General features: G+C 44.8%; 1 protein-coding gene across 1 annotated transcript in view; it reads right to left on the reverse strand.

Moving 5' to 3' along the window:
- Positions 1 to 552: 552 nt before the first annotated feature.
- The window catches only part of ZBTB7C (zinc finger and BTB domain containing 7C), a 129,507-nt gene continuing 113,594 nt past the window's right edge, over positions 553 to 16,465 (reverse strand). Inside the window, exon 3 of the mRNA XM_032798471.2 lies at positions 553 to 5,760. Within this exon, the coding sequence (XP_032654362.1) occupies positions 5,124 to 5,760 (637 nt within the window). The 3' untranslated portion in view covers positions 553 to 5,123. The remainder of the gene's footprint in view (positions 5,761 to 16,465) is intronic.

The following is a 16,465-nucleotide window of genomic DNA, read 5'->3' on the forward strand; positions in this document are numbered from 1 at the left end:
TCTCCAGGGAGCTTGGGGTTTATGATCACTCAGGCTTGGTCTACACTAGCAACTTATGTCAATATAACTATGTCACTCAAGGGTATGGGAAATCCACACCACTGAGAGGTGCAGTTATACTGACCTAATTCCCAGTGTAGACAGTGCTATGTCAATGGGAGGACTTCTCATAGCTAGTGCCTCTCAGAGAGGTGGATTACCTACGCCAATGTTTGAAGCACTTCCGTCAGTGCAGATAGCATCTGCACTGACGTGCTAAAACAGCGCAGCATTTTAAGTGTAGACAGACCCGCAGCCTAGAGGACTTCACCTGGCACTTAACTCGACTGGAGCCCACATGGAGCATCCATTGCACCTTCACTGGAGGCTGCACCCCAAGCAAGGACTTGCAAGCTCAAGCCCTAAATGATGCTGGTTTTTAGATGCTCTGCAAAAGGAAGCAGAATTTTCCATGGTGCCGGCTGGGGCACTGGGATGCAAAGTGGCTACATTCAGAATATCTAGGACACTGGCTGTTTCAGGTTATATTTTATTTTCTCCAGGGGTGTAAAATGTGCAACAGGTATGTTTATAGGACTGCCAGCTCGTTAGCCAATAGGAATTGCAACCAAAAAAATAAATCAAACCAAAGAAATCTAACAATATACTGCTCTACAGCAATTAGTGCAAGTCAAGTAAAACATTGGTTTGACACATAAAAACAACTCAAAAGGCATTTCCAGGCCACAGGTATTATACACTGTGCTGTGAGGCAGTTACATTTATCTCTCAGCGGTTGGGGGAGAGAGAGTGGGAAAGCACCTAGTAAGCATATTCAAGCTTAGCATTTTCAACTCTTTCAGTCAGGTCCCTCTTCTGCCCCCAAAATCACAAGTGTGGCATAAACAGCACACGATTTAAAAAGAATACTAAAAGCTGGGGTCTTTTTTATTTACTCTCTCATTTCTGAGTCTTGTATGCAAGGTGCATTGTCAAGCTTTTCTCTGCAAGCACGAGTACTACAAACTTACTGTTCTAATGCAAGCTGAGATTCTCCTGTAATCACCTGACTCCAGGAGCTGGGGCTTCAAGTGAAATGCTGACTATCTTGAGACTCATGATAAAATAACAAGAGTTGGAAACACTGGTTCCTTCACCTGTTATTTGTGCAGTAACTCTCTATCCTCATGCACCCAGCCAGCTACTCTCCCCAGCAAATGGGGAAGGTGACTGGAGGCAGAGCTGCTTCCATTCTCCAGCTGTCCCTGCCCATTTGTGGGATCACAAGAAACTCCTGCTCTCCTGTCTGTCTAGAATGAAACATTCTGAAGGTACATTCTCTCTTTTGCCTTTGCATAGAGACAAAAGAAAGGAGACGACATTACTTTTCTAACCCTGACAATTGTAATTGAGAGTGCTCAGAACTTGGCAGTACTGGCTCCCTGTAAGTTTGCAGCACCAGATTTTCAAAATCATGGCCTCAGTAGACTCATAGACTTTAAGGTCGGAACGGGTAGGTTTACACTGCAGCTGGGAGCACGTCTCCCAGCCCGGGTAGACAGACATGTGCTAGCTCTGCTCGAGGTAGTGCGCTAAAAATAGCAGTGTGGGCCTTATGACACAGGCAGCAGTGTGGGCTAGCAGTCTTAGTACGGACTCAGGGGGCTGGGCAGCCTTGGACCCAGGTGGCTAGACTGTGGCACTACATCCACACTGCTAGTTAGTTGTGCGCTAGTTCAAGCAGAGCTACCCAGGCGGTGTAAACATCACTTATTAGTGCATGCATCATGACAGAATGACATGTCCCGTGTATGTGTAGATATAATGCAAATATATTTTGTGTGTGGGAATTATCAACCAGTTTATCCACATCTTTCTGGTACCGGGGATGATGGCTGTCTGAACAGACAATGTAACTGAACAACTGCGTGTTTTCTTATCCGTTTGCAGGAATTTGTGGCCAACTAGGAAAGCTGACCAGGGCTCAGCACTTATCCTTTCACTTGATTAACTGAATATGTAGCTACTCAAACATCTGGTGTCTCAAGATGACTTACTGGGGGCTCTACCAGTTGGATAGAATTGTATGTGGTTTCCTGTCTGATTTCTAGTCACTGCTCTTATGAGGAAAGTTAAACTCTCTCTTGGTTTTGGTCTTTTAATGTATTAGTTCCACTTTTTTCAGGCTTCTGGTCTTTTCTAAAAATTTGAAAGCTATGTCGTTCTTCCGCTGTGACAAGAATGATAGGCCCTGAAGTCAACAGGGCTACACAAGTGCTTAAAATTAGGCATATGCTTAAGTACCTCCAGTATCTGGGCCATAATTAATAATTATGAGAAGAGGAAGATGCCACCTCACTAGGGTGACCAGACATCCCAATTTTATTGGGACAGTCCCGATATTAGAGACTTTGTCTTATATATGCAACTATATTACCTCCCTCTGCCTCCCCAGCCCCGAAAAAAAAGTGTCCTACTTTTTCACACTTGTTATCTGGTCACCCTAAACCTCACCACTAGCTCGGAGAGAATGTAGCCATACCTAGTTCCTTCCAGGCAAATGGCCTGATTCTGATCTCACACCAGTTGAAATCAGAAGGGACTCCCTTGCAGCTAATAGAGTTATACTGCTATAAAAGCTATCAGACTCAGACTCCCAGGGAGCAGCTGAAAAGAACCTCACTGACAGTCACAGTTGACATGCAGTTCACGATTAGGAGAGCAAGGCTGAGTTATGGAAGGGTCATGGAGAATGCAGAGTGAGATGCTCCCTCCAATGTTTCACACACACATGAACACTTGTATATATACCTGTGGCCCAACATCACCACACGACATTGAAATGTAAAGAAACTGCAAGGCAGAAATAGAGTCTGTTATATTCCTTCCACCATGAAATGATCTCAGCCAGCCACATACAACCAAAATGAGCTCATTCAGGGAAAATCAGCCTTAACTTCTTATCGTAATAATAATAACAATGGTTTCCGTTAACCATAAACATTGCAGCTAGACAATTAAATAAGGAGTGAATATTTTACAAAAAGCCTTTGGAAGCCGTCAAATTTGTATATTCTGCAAACAAATTGGCATTTAAATGTTGCAGTAAAAACTTGCCATTGGTTGGACTTCTGGAACAGTTTGGCTTTCCAATGTTTGCCACACGCACAAGAACCAAGTCTTGTTCATAATTTAAGAGATTCAATTAATACTGTTTAATAAATATGTAAAAGTAGCTTGTCGTTTTAAAAAAATCTATAGGTTCAACAAAAGTTAAGGATGATTGTCCCATGATTAACTAAGGCAAACTTGTTTGTGTATCTTTTTTCCTTTCTTTTTTTTTGTACATAAAGCAATCACATAAAAATAGTTATAAATAGAAAACTTCCAAAGTATTTTTCCCCACAGACAAACAGGAAAAAAAATTAAAAACCAAAAACAAAAATTAAAAACAAAAACACACCTTGCTTCAAGTTCTCGTAGATTATACAGTACTCAGCATCTTTGGATACTTTACATGACTCCAAATCGTAGACAAAAACACCTGAAATAACCAGTTGTCTGTAAAATGTAGTTTGTATAAGAAGTTGGTACATATACAAAAAAAAGTTTGATGCAGTTTTAAAAAGTTTTCTTTCCAGTTCCCACTGTTCATTGCACATAGAGTCTCTGTGCATTTAATTTTGGAGGGCGGGGGGGAAGCTAGTCTCAGGCAGTTCATCAGGATCATTCTTTTAAATGTGTTCTCAAAGCAGAAAGGAATTATTTATGCTCGAAGAGCTTCTTTACAAAGGGAATCATATGTGAGAACGACTTTGAAGAGGGTGCTCATTTTCTCCCATGCATGTAGCAACATCTGTGCTCCAGTAGAGAGCGCATCCTTGAATTGTGACTGAAGAGCAGCACCTTTAATGGATGAATTGAAATAAAAAAAAAAATAAACTATGATCGTCTGGTTCCCTTTGATTCTGCTGAAACCGAAAGATAACAGTAAAAAGAGTGAGCAGGCCATAGTTTTTTAAATTTACATTTTTGAGCCTTGATTAAACTTAAAACCAGTTTCTGTATTGGCATCAAATTAACTGCAGGTCACCTCAGTAGACTGTTTGTTAAAAAGTTACCACCACTGTTTAAAAGGGGAAACTAGAAGCACATTGCTATCAAAGCCTTCTTTCAGTGGAGTATCTCATATTTTATGTTGTAAGCCCTATATTTCTGAGCTGACAAATGCTGAAAAATGATTTCTATTAGCACTCAGTGACAGTCTTGTTTTGTGGACTCTTTAGTATAATAATTGTCAGTCAGGATCCCCTGAGCAATATCCGAATCCTTTTCCCAGATGATCCTGGACAGCAGGGTCTTTGTATGCTCAGAATTTCATCAAGAGATTCTGACATATGACATATTTGCTAGTAATTTGTAATGACCCTAGGCCAGATCCTCAGCTGCAATAAATCAGCAAAGCTGCACAGAGAGACATTCATTTGCACCAGCTAAGAATCTGGCCCATGTCGAGGCCCTTTCAGACTGTATTTGTCATTTGATTATGGGGTTAAAAAACCAAGGAATTTAGAAGTGGCCAAAAAATGGTTTGCCATCTTCACTGATGTCCAGCTGACCATCTGGTATCACGAATGGAGAGCAATGGAAATCTCCTTCCGAAGCACTGTCTCGATCTCCAAACTAAGGCAAGTGATGTTTTCAGAAGCATTCAAAAGACCAGCCACCTGCATCCTGGAGCTTGACCCTTCCCACTCCCTCAAAATTGGATTCCAAGAACTAAGGGCAAGCTCTACTGTTGGGAGGAGAAAAGCTTCTCATCTCTTATGCCAAGCGCTCTACAAATGGTCTAAAAGGACACCCCTTGCAGACTGTGCTGGTGGAGTCACTGACGAACTCAACCTACATTTCCTAGTACAATCACAGAATAATACCAACAGCAGCACCTCATTCAGAAGAATGTCCATTGTCTGTTCGGGTGTGGCTCCGCCTACCATCCTACAGCACAGTCTAGATTCATGTAGGCAACCAATTGCTTCTTTGGAGTGAGATGATGAGAGACAGCAGGTGAGAATCAGAGAGGGTCGTTCACTCTTTAAGAATGGTACAGAACATACCACACTCAGTATATGGGTAGAACTGGTTTAGTTGCTAGCCTCAGAAATTGGGGCCACATGGTTTAGTCCAGGCAGTCCACCGAATCCTGTGCTCCAAGGGTCAGGGAGAGGGAAGTATGGCCGTGCCGAGATGTTCTCGTTATGGCCCAGGGCAAAGGCAAAGATGCCCCCATTCCTTTCCATGTCCAGATGCGTCCTCCCAAACAGCTTCATTTGGGTTTCTTCGAACTGGCTCTCTAGATCTTGCAGGTTTAGAGCATTCTTGGCCCCACTCATGAAGTGCTTATGGCTGGGGCCTGGAAGGCACATAGCCGTGGTGCCAAGATGGCTGCTCATCTCCTCCAGAGTTGGAGGCATCATGAAGCCTTTCCCATCTGGCTGGCCATTCTGTGCAAACAGCAAGCTGGCCGCCCTCCAGGCTGCGGGCTTGCGCCCCCTCCTGGGCCTCGATATTCGACAGCTCTGCCGCTTGATATGGCGGTGGAGGTGGTCGGAGCGAGTGAAGCTCTTGTAGCAGAATTCACACTGGTAAGGCCGGACACCCGTGTGAATGCGCATGTGGTTCTTTAGGTCGTAGTTGTGCACGAATTTGGCATTGCAGTGTATGCAGAGGTATGGCCTTTCTCCTGTGTGTTTCCGCATGTGGATTTTTAGCTTGTCCTGCCTACAAAACAAAAGTCACAGCCAGCTGTTATCTCTTGAGCATAGATACTTAAAGAGGTGCTGTCACAGTAAGCCCCCAATTTAGCCTTTATTTTTTTTAATTATACATAATATTAAAAAGGACAGTGCCAGGGAGGAAGAATGGTCTTGTGGTTATGGTATGAGATTAAGTATCAGAGGGGTAGCCGTGTTAGTCTGGATCTGTAAAAGCGGCAAAGAATCCTGTGGCACCTTATAGACTAACAGACGTTTTGGAGCATGAGCTTTCGTGGGTGAATACCCACTTCGTCAGATGCATGAGATTGGCACTCAGATCCTAGCTCTGCTATCATCTTCCTCTTGACTGTGAGCAAGTCACTTAATCTCTTTCTACCTCATTTCCCCATCCATAAACTGAGGATACTCATGCTTCTCTACCACCCCAGGATATTGTCAGGAGAGATATTTGGGAGGCACTAAGACCCAGGCCTCAAAGGTATGCAGGCACCTAATGCCCATTGATTTCAATGGGAGTTTAACACTTATATACCTTTAAGGATCTGGGCCTAAGATGCAGTGATGAAGGATCACATAAGTACCTGGAAAGGTAGGTTAAAATTCATCCCTATCTAGAACTAATCCACCCACCCACCTGCTACAGATAATGTGAGTTGGTGTTTCCACTCCACACCCTCATTTTCTAGGGTGGAATAATTTGGCTCCAACTCAGTATTCAAAATGTTGTGATACATGGAAGTCTCTTGGGTTATTTGACAATCAAAACTTTAACATTAAATGCTAAAGGAGGAAACAAATTAAATAAGACCCATTTCTACAATGATGGATCCAAGAAATCACCCAGCACTTAATGGCCAGGCTGAGGGACAGTGTGGGACGAGTGATATTTATGTAATTACAAAATTAAAAAAAAAATTAGCAAATCTGCATATGTATATCAAGTGCTTTGCAGCTGGACTTCCTCCCCCTATCCATTGCATATTGCTCATCTTCGCTTGTCAGCTGTTCACAGAGGTAGTTACAGTTCCTGCCTTGGACAGCACCTACCACCCAAACTTGATCCTAATACAAATAGTCAATAATAATAACAACTTTCCAATGCAATTTAGTTACTAATGTGGGTTTACTGGCGAGACACAGCTTTCTGGGAAAAAGCATGGCAACACTGTCTGCTCTGGAAGGGTGAACTTCCATCCATCTACAGAAAGTCCCTAAAGTTCAGACTAACCGTGGCTCCATCAGGCAGAGTATGTAGCTGTGGAGCAGGGACTCAGGGTCTCCATGACCTGCATACTGTGGAATTGAGCCTATGCCAGCTTTGCACAGGCCATTGGGGAGAGGACATTTGGGGAGAGGGCAGAGGCACAGCCACTGGGTCCATGCTTAGTGGGTATGGACTACTTTTCCAGCTCTGGAGTTGGAAAAACAACCATGGAGGGGTCCTGGAGCTACCCAAGGCCCTGCGGTGGGTGGGATTTTGTTCCGCGCCAATCCCTGCACTGTTCCCTCATGCAAACCCTATTTACTTAAGCTTTGTAGGCTGATGTATAGATCTAAGATGTACCCCCAGGCTCCTCAAGGACGGCATTCTGCTGAGGCTCAGCAGAGGTGTAGTGGGGGAAGGCTGGGGCTGCAGCCATCACACATCAGAGCAGATCTGAGCACCTAGCATGGAGCAGTAGTAAACCCTACCTAGTTCTATCTCCCTGCCACCCCCCAAATAGCCTCTACTGAGCAGCATCAGGAGGACACATCCCTGGCAGCATGGGTCCTGTGGCAGTAGCCCTGTAACCAGGGGACACAAGAGGTACAGCTGTCCATGTATCCCTGCCCAGGAGGGGGTAAGCGGGGAAAGCAGTGATATTTAATTTTCTGAGCTATCACCCCAGCTATGGTCCACAAATCACAGCACATAGTGACACAGCAGACAGCCACTGACATGGCTGCAGTGGTATCCAAGGCACCGATCACCTTGGAATCTAAGCTCCAGTGGTGGCATCGCCACAAATGAGGTGGCCATGTAAGATCCCTGACCTGACTGCCTCTCATTCCAATGGACTAGATAGCACAGTGCACGTCGGTATCTGGGAGTGGAGGGCCAAGCGTCCCTACAGCGCAAGAGCTTATCTTCATGGGAAATCTTTCCAGTGATGTACATAGAATGATATCAGTGTGGTGAAACAGCTATAGTTACATGGCATAACTTACCGTGTGAGTGTGTTATAATGGAAGAGGAGTGCCCCCATGGGGGCCGGGGGTGCATTACACTAGTATAGCCCTACCAATTTAAATATAGCTTTCCTGTGTAAACAAGCCCCAAGGTCCATCCTAACAAACACATTGACTATGCTCACTTCTATTTGACGAAAGGGAAAATCCCATAACACCAGCTACACCGGGACCCTTTGGCCCAGCTGCTTTCAGCGCCGTGCAGGGTACAGGAAGCTCCATGTAATGGCATTCACAGAGCCGTCTGCTCGCTATCACACAAGGCCAAGGAGGCAGTTAGCCTCTGGCTCCAGCAGGGGGCAGTACAGAGCTACACCACCACAGGGACAGGCTCGGGGAGGGACAGGGCCGCCTGCTTTTCCCAGTGCAGCTGGCCTGCTTCATGGACTGGTGCTAGGGCCCTGCCACCTCCCTGCCCCCTTCAGGGCAGATAGACGAGGGAAGTCCTCTGAGGTCAGGGATTGCAATTGTGCCAGGTCCTTGTGCAGGTGATGCAACAGGGTGGGGACAATTTCCTTGTGTTGCCCCCAACTGTGCACCCATGTCAAACCCGGCTCAAGGAACTCAAGCACTAGAATTTTAGCCGGGAACAATTTTCGAACTCCCTTCATCCAGAGAATTTGGTGCTGGCAAAAGATGGCAGATTTGCTGCCCTGGTGACTAAGACTATCTCTAGCTACAAAGGAGGTGTAGCACAGGCAGATTTTTCCATACTGCCCCCACTGAGCTACATCAACCACTGCACGATGGAGAGCTTCTGTACCCCTGCCAGAGGTGCCAGGTAATGTCAACGGCACACAGCTTCTGGGCCCAGTCCTGGGAAATACTGAACCCCTGAGAGATGCTGGGAGCCTTCACCTCCCATTGACTTCAGCTCCCAGGATCAGGTCCTCTTGAAGGGACTTTCCCTGGCTAGTGTAGTGATAATGCTTTGCATATTGCTACGTGTGCGCCCCAGGTGCAAATCCTGCTCCTAATCTTTCTCTTCCTAGGCTGGCTGTGGCTAAGAGCTCTGAGAAGGAAGTGCGCTCCCCAGAGGGAGGCTGCTGTACTGATAACCAGCAACCACTGGAGCGGATTAGGGGTGGCTCACAAGTCAGTGGGCTTCCAGGGGGGCAGGGACTGCTTCTTCCTGATGCCCCTGGAGGCAAAAGTCAAACTAAAGGGGGAGAGGGACCACAGAGCAATGGCCCCCAGCTCCTCCTAGCAGGGCTGGCCAAGCTTGCAGCAGAGCAAATGCATCTTTTTTAAGGGTGCAGTTCTCTGTCCCCCTCTAGTGGTGGTTGGGCCACATATAGACTGACCCTGCTTCAGCCTTAGCTGACAGGGTCTTTCAGTTCAAGAAGCAGAGGCTTTAAAATCCCACAGTCCCAGGTCCAATCCCCCCTGGGCTCTCTAGCACTGAACATGCAGCAGATCAGAGGTTTGACTCTGTCCCATTACCATAGACTCTGTCTATGAAATTCTGCCTTTCCCTTGCTGTTCCAAAGTGTACTTTCCACTTATTGATTTCTAGTTATTTCATGTTCTTCTAAAAGCCACACAATCACACTTTTCTACTTACAGATTCTGCATCTGGTCCCCTACACGTTCAAAACAAATTGTTTGATAAAAATACAAACAAAAAATTAAATCATTTCCTATCATTAAAACCAGAGGTTAACATGCACTGGGAAATAGGATGACCTTGGTGAGATCAGAGACACAAAGTGGGTGAGGTAATATCTTCTACTGGACCAACCTCTGATGGTGAGAGAGACAAGCTTTCAAGCCACTCTCAAAAGCTTGTCTCTCTCACTAACAGAAGTAGGCCCAATAAAAGATATTATCTCACCCACTTTGTCTGTCTAATACCCTGGGACCAACATGGCTACAGCTACACTTGGTGAGATTGGCATTGCTGATTAGTGCATTTCGGTAAAATATAATTTGGTGCTAAATCTTCCCTTTCTGTAATACTCCCAATGACCACGAGGTGTCTCACGAGCTTGCTTTTAAGTATGATGCTTCAATTTAAGAGTTTGAGATTGTTGCAGAATATGGATATGTACGTTTTACACTAGCTAGTTGTTTACAGTAATATCCCAGGGACTTACACAAAGATTTACAATTTGGCACATACACTATCTAAATTAAAGGGATATTGTGCAGCTCCAAATTTAGATTTCAGAGATTTTTAAAAGCTCCTATTGGATTTAGTAGCAAAATGACATTTATTTGTAAAATAAATATTTTTTGGAAAAGTCTAAGACCAATGGAAATGTTTCCATGATTTTTTTAAAAATCCAATTGAATGTTTTAAAAAAATTGAACGTTCTCCTACAGTGTTTGCAAACTCCAGCATTGCAGCATAGCTCGAGATCCTAAAAAGTGAAACTGCCTCGCCTATTTAAATTGTCCAAACGGAGAGAAAGGCAAAAAGTCAACAAACTGTATACTAGTAGAAAGTAAATCTGATTTCTGAAATCCTTTCAGTTTTATTTATCTAAAATGTTTGTAACAGGACTAAGATTTAAATTATATTTATGCATGCACACTAAAAACCTACGTTAAAAGAACATTATTAAGGCTGCAAAGTCAAGCACTCAGAAAGTTAGCAAATGCCAGAATTAAGGTTGGCTGAGGTAACAGAGTAATTGGTAGCAGTAACTGACAGGGGCGTCATTTCAGAAAAATTCTTAGGGGGGGGGGACAAAGTTATGTCAGGGTATAGAACATTATAGGTGATTAGATTATATTTTGCAAAGTGTGAAGGGGGGCACAATAAGCAGACCATATAGACCAAAGTCGGGGCAAACGAACGAGTACTTTTGCCCCTAGCAAGTGAGGCCCCTGGTAGTCAGTTGTCATCCTTACGTGGATCAGCACTAGAGGGGTATGTGCTTGTTTCACAGATATTTGCTGACAGCAGAGGAATGGTAACACTCAGGAATCTTGGGTTCCATTCCAGTCTCTGAAGAGGAGTGTGTTCTAATGGGCACAGAATCTTCTGCCCATTCCCCCCTCAGGGTGAGCGCTTCTGCCTGGTCCCCTCCAACATGTCCCTGTCCCAGTCCTGTTCACCCCTCACCCCAGCTCCCATTCTCTAAACCTAACCAGTCCCACTCTCCACTCCTCAGACGTCTCATCCCAGGCCCATTCTCTTTGCCCAACCAGGCTGGTCTCACCCCTCTGGACTTCCTATCTCAGTCTCACCCCTACTCCTAGTCTCCTTGCCAAGCCATTCCCAGCTCCCGCCACCCTGGTAAACCCACAGCTCCTTGTGCCAGCTAGTTTCAGTCTCCCCATCCCTGTCCCTCATCTGATCTCCCCTTCTCCAACATTCTCCATCCCCACTGGGTCCCTGTGCCAATCTCCTTCCTTGGGCTTCTCATCCAATCTCAGTATTCTCCTCCACAAAGCCTTGACTGAGTGTTTCTGCCCATCCAGTGCCAGTTTTCTCCCCACACCCCGACTCTTCCTCACTTCTGTCTTCCCCCCACCACCTGGTTCTCAGCTCCAATCTCCTTGACCAGTCAGTCCCAGTTCCTTCCATCCCAACTCCCAGTCCATTTCGCTCTCTTCCTCCCTGCCATCAGCTTCCAGTCATAGCATAGGCACTGAAAAAGAAGGGGGTGCTCAGCACCCACCGGCAGCCCCACTGATCAGCTCCCCCCCACCCCCACAGCGCCTTCTGATCAGCTGTTCAGTGGCATACAGGAGGCGCTGGGGGGGGGGAGCAGGAGGAGTGAGGGCAGGGTGTGCTCAGAGGAGGGGGCAGAGTGGGGAAGAGAATTTGTGGGGGTGGGGCTTTGGGGGAAAGGGTGGAGTGGGGTTGGGGACTGGGGCGGAGCGGGGAGGTGGAATGTGGGCGCACATGAGTCATAGTATTGCTTCCGCCTCAGGTTTCTTGTCCCAGTCTACTCCCCCATCTTCCCTGCAGAGCCAGCTCTTTTCTCATCTGCATTTGAATCTGGCAGCCTCCCCCTCTGCCTAGGCCCAGAGGGGTCACTGAGAGCACAGGAGAGACAGGCTCCCTGCTCTCAGTTCAGATGCCCACCCCTGCCAAGGCCCAGAGCTGCAGTTGTAGGCAAAGTCCTACTCCACCGTGGTGGATGGAGACTTTGGGAAATTTAACTGCTAAAATCGAAGTCTCTACTGAGCATGTATGAACTGCAATTTTTCAAAGGCTTATAGCTTGGCCAAATTTGGGTGGATTTTCATGGGGAAGGCGAAACGCATCTCCCTGACACAAAGACCGTCACCCTGCCAAATGTCAAGTCTCTCCTCCAAAGCATAGGGCTTTTCAAAGAAAAGGCTATCAGAATTTTTTTAAATGGGCAAAACAATGTATTCTTCCCTCCCAACCTTGTTCTCAGAAACAGCTGGACCATTTTGGCTGAAATTTTTCAAAGCTGCCTGAGGCAGACACCTGGATTGAAAATTTCACCTCAAGTGGTTAAAGTTTTGCAAAGTTATAAACAACTGAAAATGGAGTCATATAATGGGAAGTATCAGTCAACCTTAACAAGTTACAGCATACTAGTTAGGTTCAGTTGTCACTGATACTCTTACAATACAATATAAATTAAAAACAATATAATTTAAAAAAATCATATTTTTTAATACATCACAGTAGTAGTATGATTTTTAACCTACCAGGATCTCTTGACAGACACCTTGGGTGCCAGAATCGTACACTATAGATACAGGCACAACTGATTCAGACCATTATGAACAACTGTGTGTAAGACACAATCTGGATCCTTTAGCACATGCCTCTACAATGTGAGTTACAGGAGTATTCTATGGACAGCTGTTACTAGAAGCCAGTATGTTATAAAGTAGGAGGGTTTCACTGGCTTGTTTTTATATTTGTTAATATAGATGATCAGCTTACTTTTTTTTTTCTTTTTAAAGCACTTTTAGGTGATTTAGAAGTGCTAAGAGATGCACAAACGTAACTTATGGAACCCCCGGATCTTACCTTTCTTATCCACTCTCTCTCTCTTTAGTATGTCACACTCACTGTGCACCCTGTTTCAAAAGAGGCCCCAGTCTTCCACAGACGTATCCAAGTGTCTGCCTTTGAAAGTCCCCCTTGAAGTCAGTGAGAATACTTGGTGTGTAAAGTTAAGCATGAATCTTTGAAGAGCTAAGGATTTAAATTATAAAATCTTTGGGGGAGGAAGATGTCTATCTGGGTGTGTATACAGCACCTCACACAGAAGGGCCATGATACTGATTAGGACCTTGTTTGCTACCACAACACCAATAACAACAACAAATAAAAAAAGAGAGTCTTTCTGACTTGAAGACCCTCTCCTTGAAAACTGTGGGCCTGGCTGGGAACAACATGGCTACAACACAGCGAACAGGACAGCTAACATATTGTCAGTTTTCTCTAATCCTCCAAACATTCAAAAACCAGACTAGAGTCTAAGCAATCTTCATTTTAAAAAACATCAATGTCCTATTAAATTAGCCCTGTTTCTTGCAATCAGTTTTACACAGGAGCAAGAGTTCACAGATCCAGCTGCAGAATTGGGGCCTTAATCTATTCTTTAGCTGGAGGGCATTCCCTGAGTTCTGTAGTGTTCCCAGAGCACTGCAGCAACAGGTGGCAGGTGTTTGCTTAGGAATCACAGGAATCCTTCCATAGGCATCAGAACCACCCTAGTCTGGGTTTAAAAACTTATCACAACTGATCAACGTTACACCAATATTACAGTAAAAACATACCTAGCCTTCTTTGTAAAGACAACCCTCCTCCTCCCAGGGCATTAAAGCTATTGCAAACTCATTACAAAAATCTCAAGGTTTTTAAACGCCCACTTTATTCAAAAAAGCTTTAGTGTTGTGTGATTAGATGGTATGATTTCAGGGCAGATCCTGCAAGAACTTAGGCATGTGAACTTTACTCAAATGAATAGCAGTCAATGGCGGCAAAGTTACATACCTGCACAATTCTAGGCAGGATTACGGTTTTAGTTTTGCTTGACTTTCTTTGTTACCCATTTTCTAGCTTCTGTTTCTTGGATATGAATTTAGAAATCATGTAATATAAAATATCTGATGCGTGAAAGCCAAATGTGTAATACAGAACCCTTATACTACAGTGGTACAAAATCAGAACCATTCATCCAATCCTCTTTGAAGTTTGGATAACTGGGTCCTGGATCAGAACCATCTCTGTGGTGGTTATACAAAACCAAACCAATCTCTGTTTTGTCCATTTCCGGATTTAATATCTTCTCAACTCTCTGTATTATTGCACACAAAACAACATAAGAAAAGACTTAGGACCCAAGTCCAGAGTTCAGTAGGAGTGGTACACCCAGACAGTATTCAGAATCAGGCCCTTCCTGCCCAAATTGAAATCTGCCCGTCATTTTCAAATGGACAGGTGAAATTTTTAAAAGTACTTGGCGCTGGCCTAATTCTGCTCCCATTGCAGCTAGTGGAAAGCATCCTGCATTGGCCTAACTCTGGGTCTGTTAAAGACATTGGGAAAACTTCCATTGTCTTGTATGACAGCAAAGTCAGATGAATGCTGAGCACTTTTGAAAATCTCACCTGACAACTTCTGGAAAAGCTCTATCCATATTAAAGTGTGGTTGGAAGGAGCTAATATAAATACATGTGCAGCATGCAGTACACTGGGCCCTGGGCTTGGCTGAACCCTCTAATTGCTACCCCAATATAAATGATTAATAACAATAACGAGACCATTCAGTGTAATTTCTCATTTTACGGGAATTGCTCACTGAAGGGACAAATTCTGTCTCAGCTGTACGCTCAGCTCCCATTGAAGTCAATGGGGACCACAGGTGCATCCGAGATCAGAATTTATTCCAGAATGTTTTTCTAATGTAGCATCTTCTCCATGAACAAAGTCCCCCAGATGGCACATAAGCTGCCACAAGCTACAGCATACCAATTAGGTACAGTTGTCAATGATATTCTTATAGCTGGTTGCAGATAGATTGTGTTTTGGGGAAGGAGTGGAAGGAGACACAGGATAGACAATGCAATCTGGAACTTCGTACTGGCAGGCTGTTGGTTCAACCTGCAGTATGACCCAGTGGTCAGAGCACTATACTGGGATGCAGAACCCTTAGCTTCCCTAGTCTGCTCCTGGACAGCTAGGTGGCCTTGGGCAAGCCACTTCACCTCTGTTTCCCCATCTGTAAAATGGGGATAATGATACTGACCACCTTTGTAAAGTGCTTTGAGATCTATGGTTTGTACAGCACCTAGCACAATGGGGTCCTGGTCCATGACTGGGGCTCCTGGGTGCTATGATAACATAAATAACATGGATGAAAAATGCTATATAGGAGCAAGGTACATCTGATGGTGCGTGCGAAGTGTGTCTGTGGTCTTAGCTACTTCCCTTATGGACAGTTATCCATAGCACCAGCGCAACCACACCTGGTAGTAATTGGTATTAGTGGCAGTGGCTTCAACAGAGAGGCTGGGGCCAAACACTGGATGGGTGTGAAAATGTAAACAGTCCCTACAGGTCAGAGGTGAGGCATATTTGTAGGGCAGGTTGGGGAAATTTGCACTATTGCTCCCTATTATGTAGCTAAATGGAAGTTGTATGTGTCCAGTTCTAACAATGCAGCATTTTTCAATAGCACTTACATGTAAATAGGTGTGGGGTGACAGTGACGGTAGGAACAAATTACCTGCAGTCATTAATTAACACAGGCAATCGGCCTTTCCCTTTAAACGTCAGGGTCAGGCAGATCACACTGGCTACACTAGCCTGCGGCACAATGTGCAGCATATTGGAATGCGGTATCAGCTGTGTTAATGTAGCATGGCATGGAAATTTGTTTTCAGGTCAAATCCTCATCATCTGCATAGACTGCATGTGAATATTATCATAGGAACAAAGGAAGATAAGGCAGGCTGAGTACCGGTGCACCCCAGGTATCTGCCCATTGTCAGGAGCTCTGCTCTGCCAACTCTTCACGTTATTTTCAAACAGCTCGCTCACTCAAGCCTAACAGGGCTTTCTCTCCCTCACAGCCAGAAGCTGAAGTACCATGCTCTTGTCAGAAAGCTTTATTATAGTACAGACTGTACTCATTAGATTTTAATTATACTCAGCAAGAACAGATCCAAGAATCTGTTTGTCTCTGCTCGTGGATTTAATTGGCCAAGCTTTTCAGAGAAGAGCTGCATGGTGCTGCATCCGATCTGTGTCGCCGACTTAGAGCACAATGGGCCTAATCTATGCTCATTTATATCCTCCCAGGGCCCTGCTGAAGTCAAAGGAGGGGCGAAGGGTGTAAATCAGCACAGAATTTGGACCCAAGCTTGCTGATTTCATGCTTGTCTCCACTGGGAACATGCACCCTGTTAGAAAACCTGGTAACCAACACGTTATAATTAGAGAGAGAAGGTGGGTGAGGTAATATCTTTTACTGGACCAACTGCTGTTGGTGACAGAGATGAGCTTTCGAGCTACACAGAGCTCTTCTTCAGGT

This window comes from Chelonoidis abingdonii, chromosome 6, assembly GCF_003597395.2.
Source record: "Chelonoidis abingdonii isolate Lonesome George chromosome 6, CheloAbing_2.0, whole genome shotgun sequence".
Lineage (NCBI taxonomy): Eukaryota > Metazoa > Chordata > Testudines > Testudinidae > Chelonoidis > Chelonoidis abingdonii.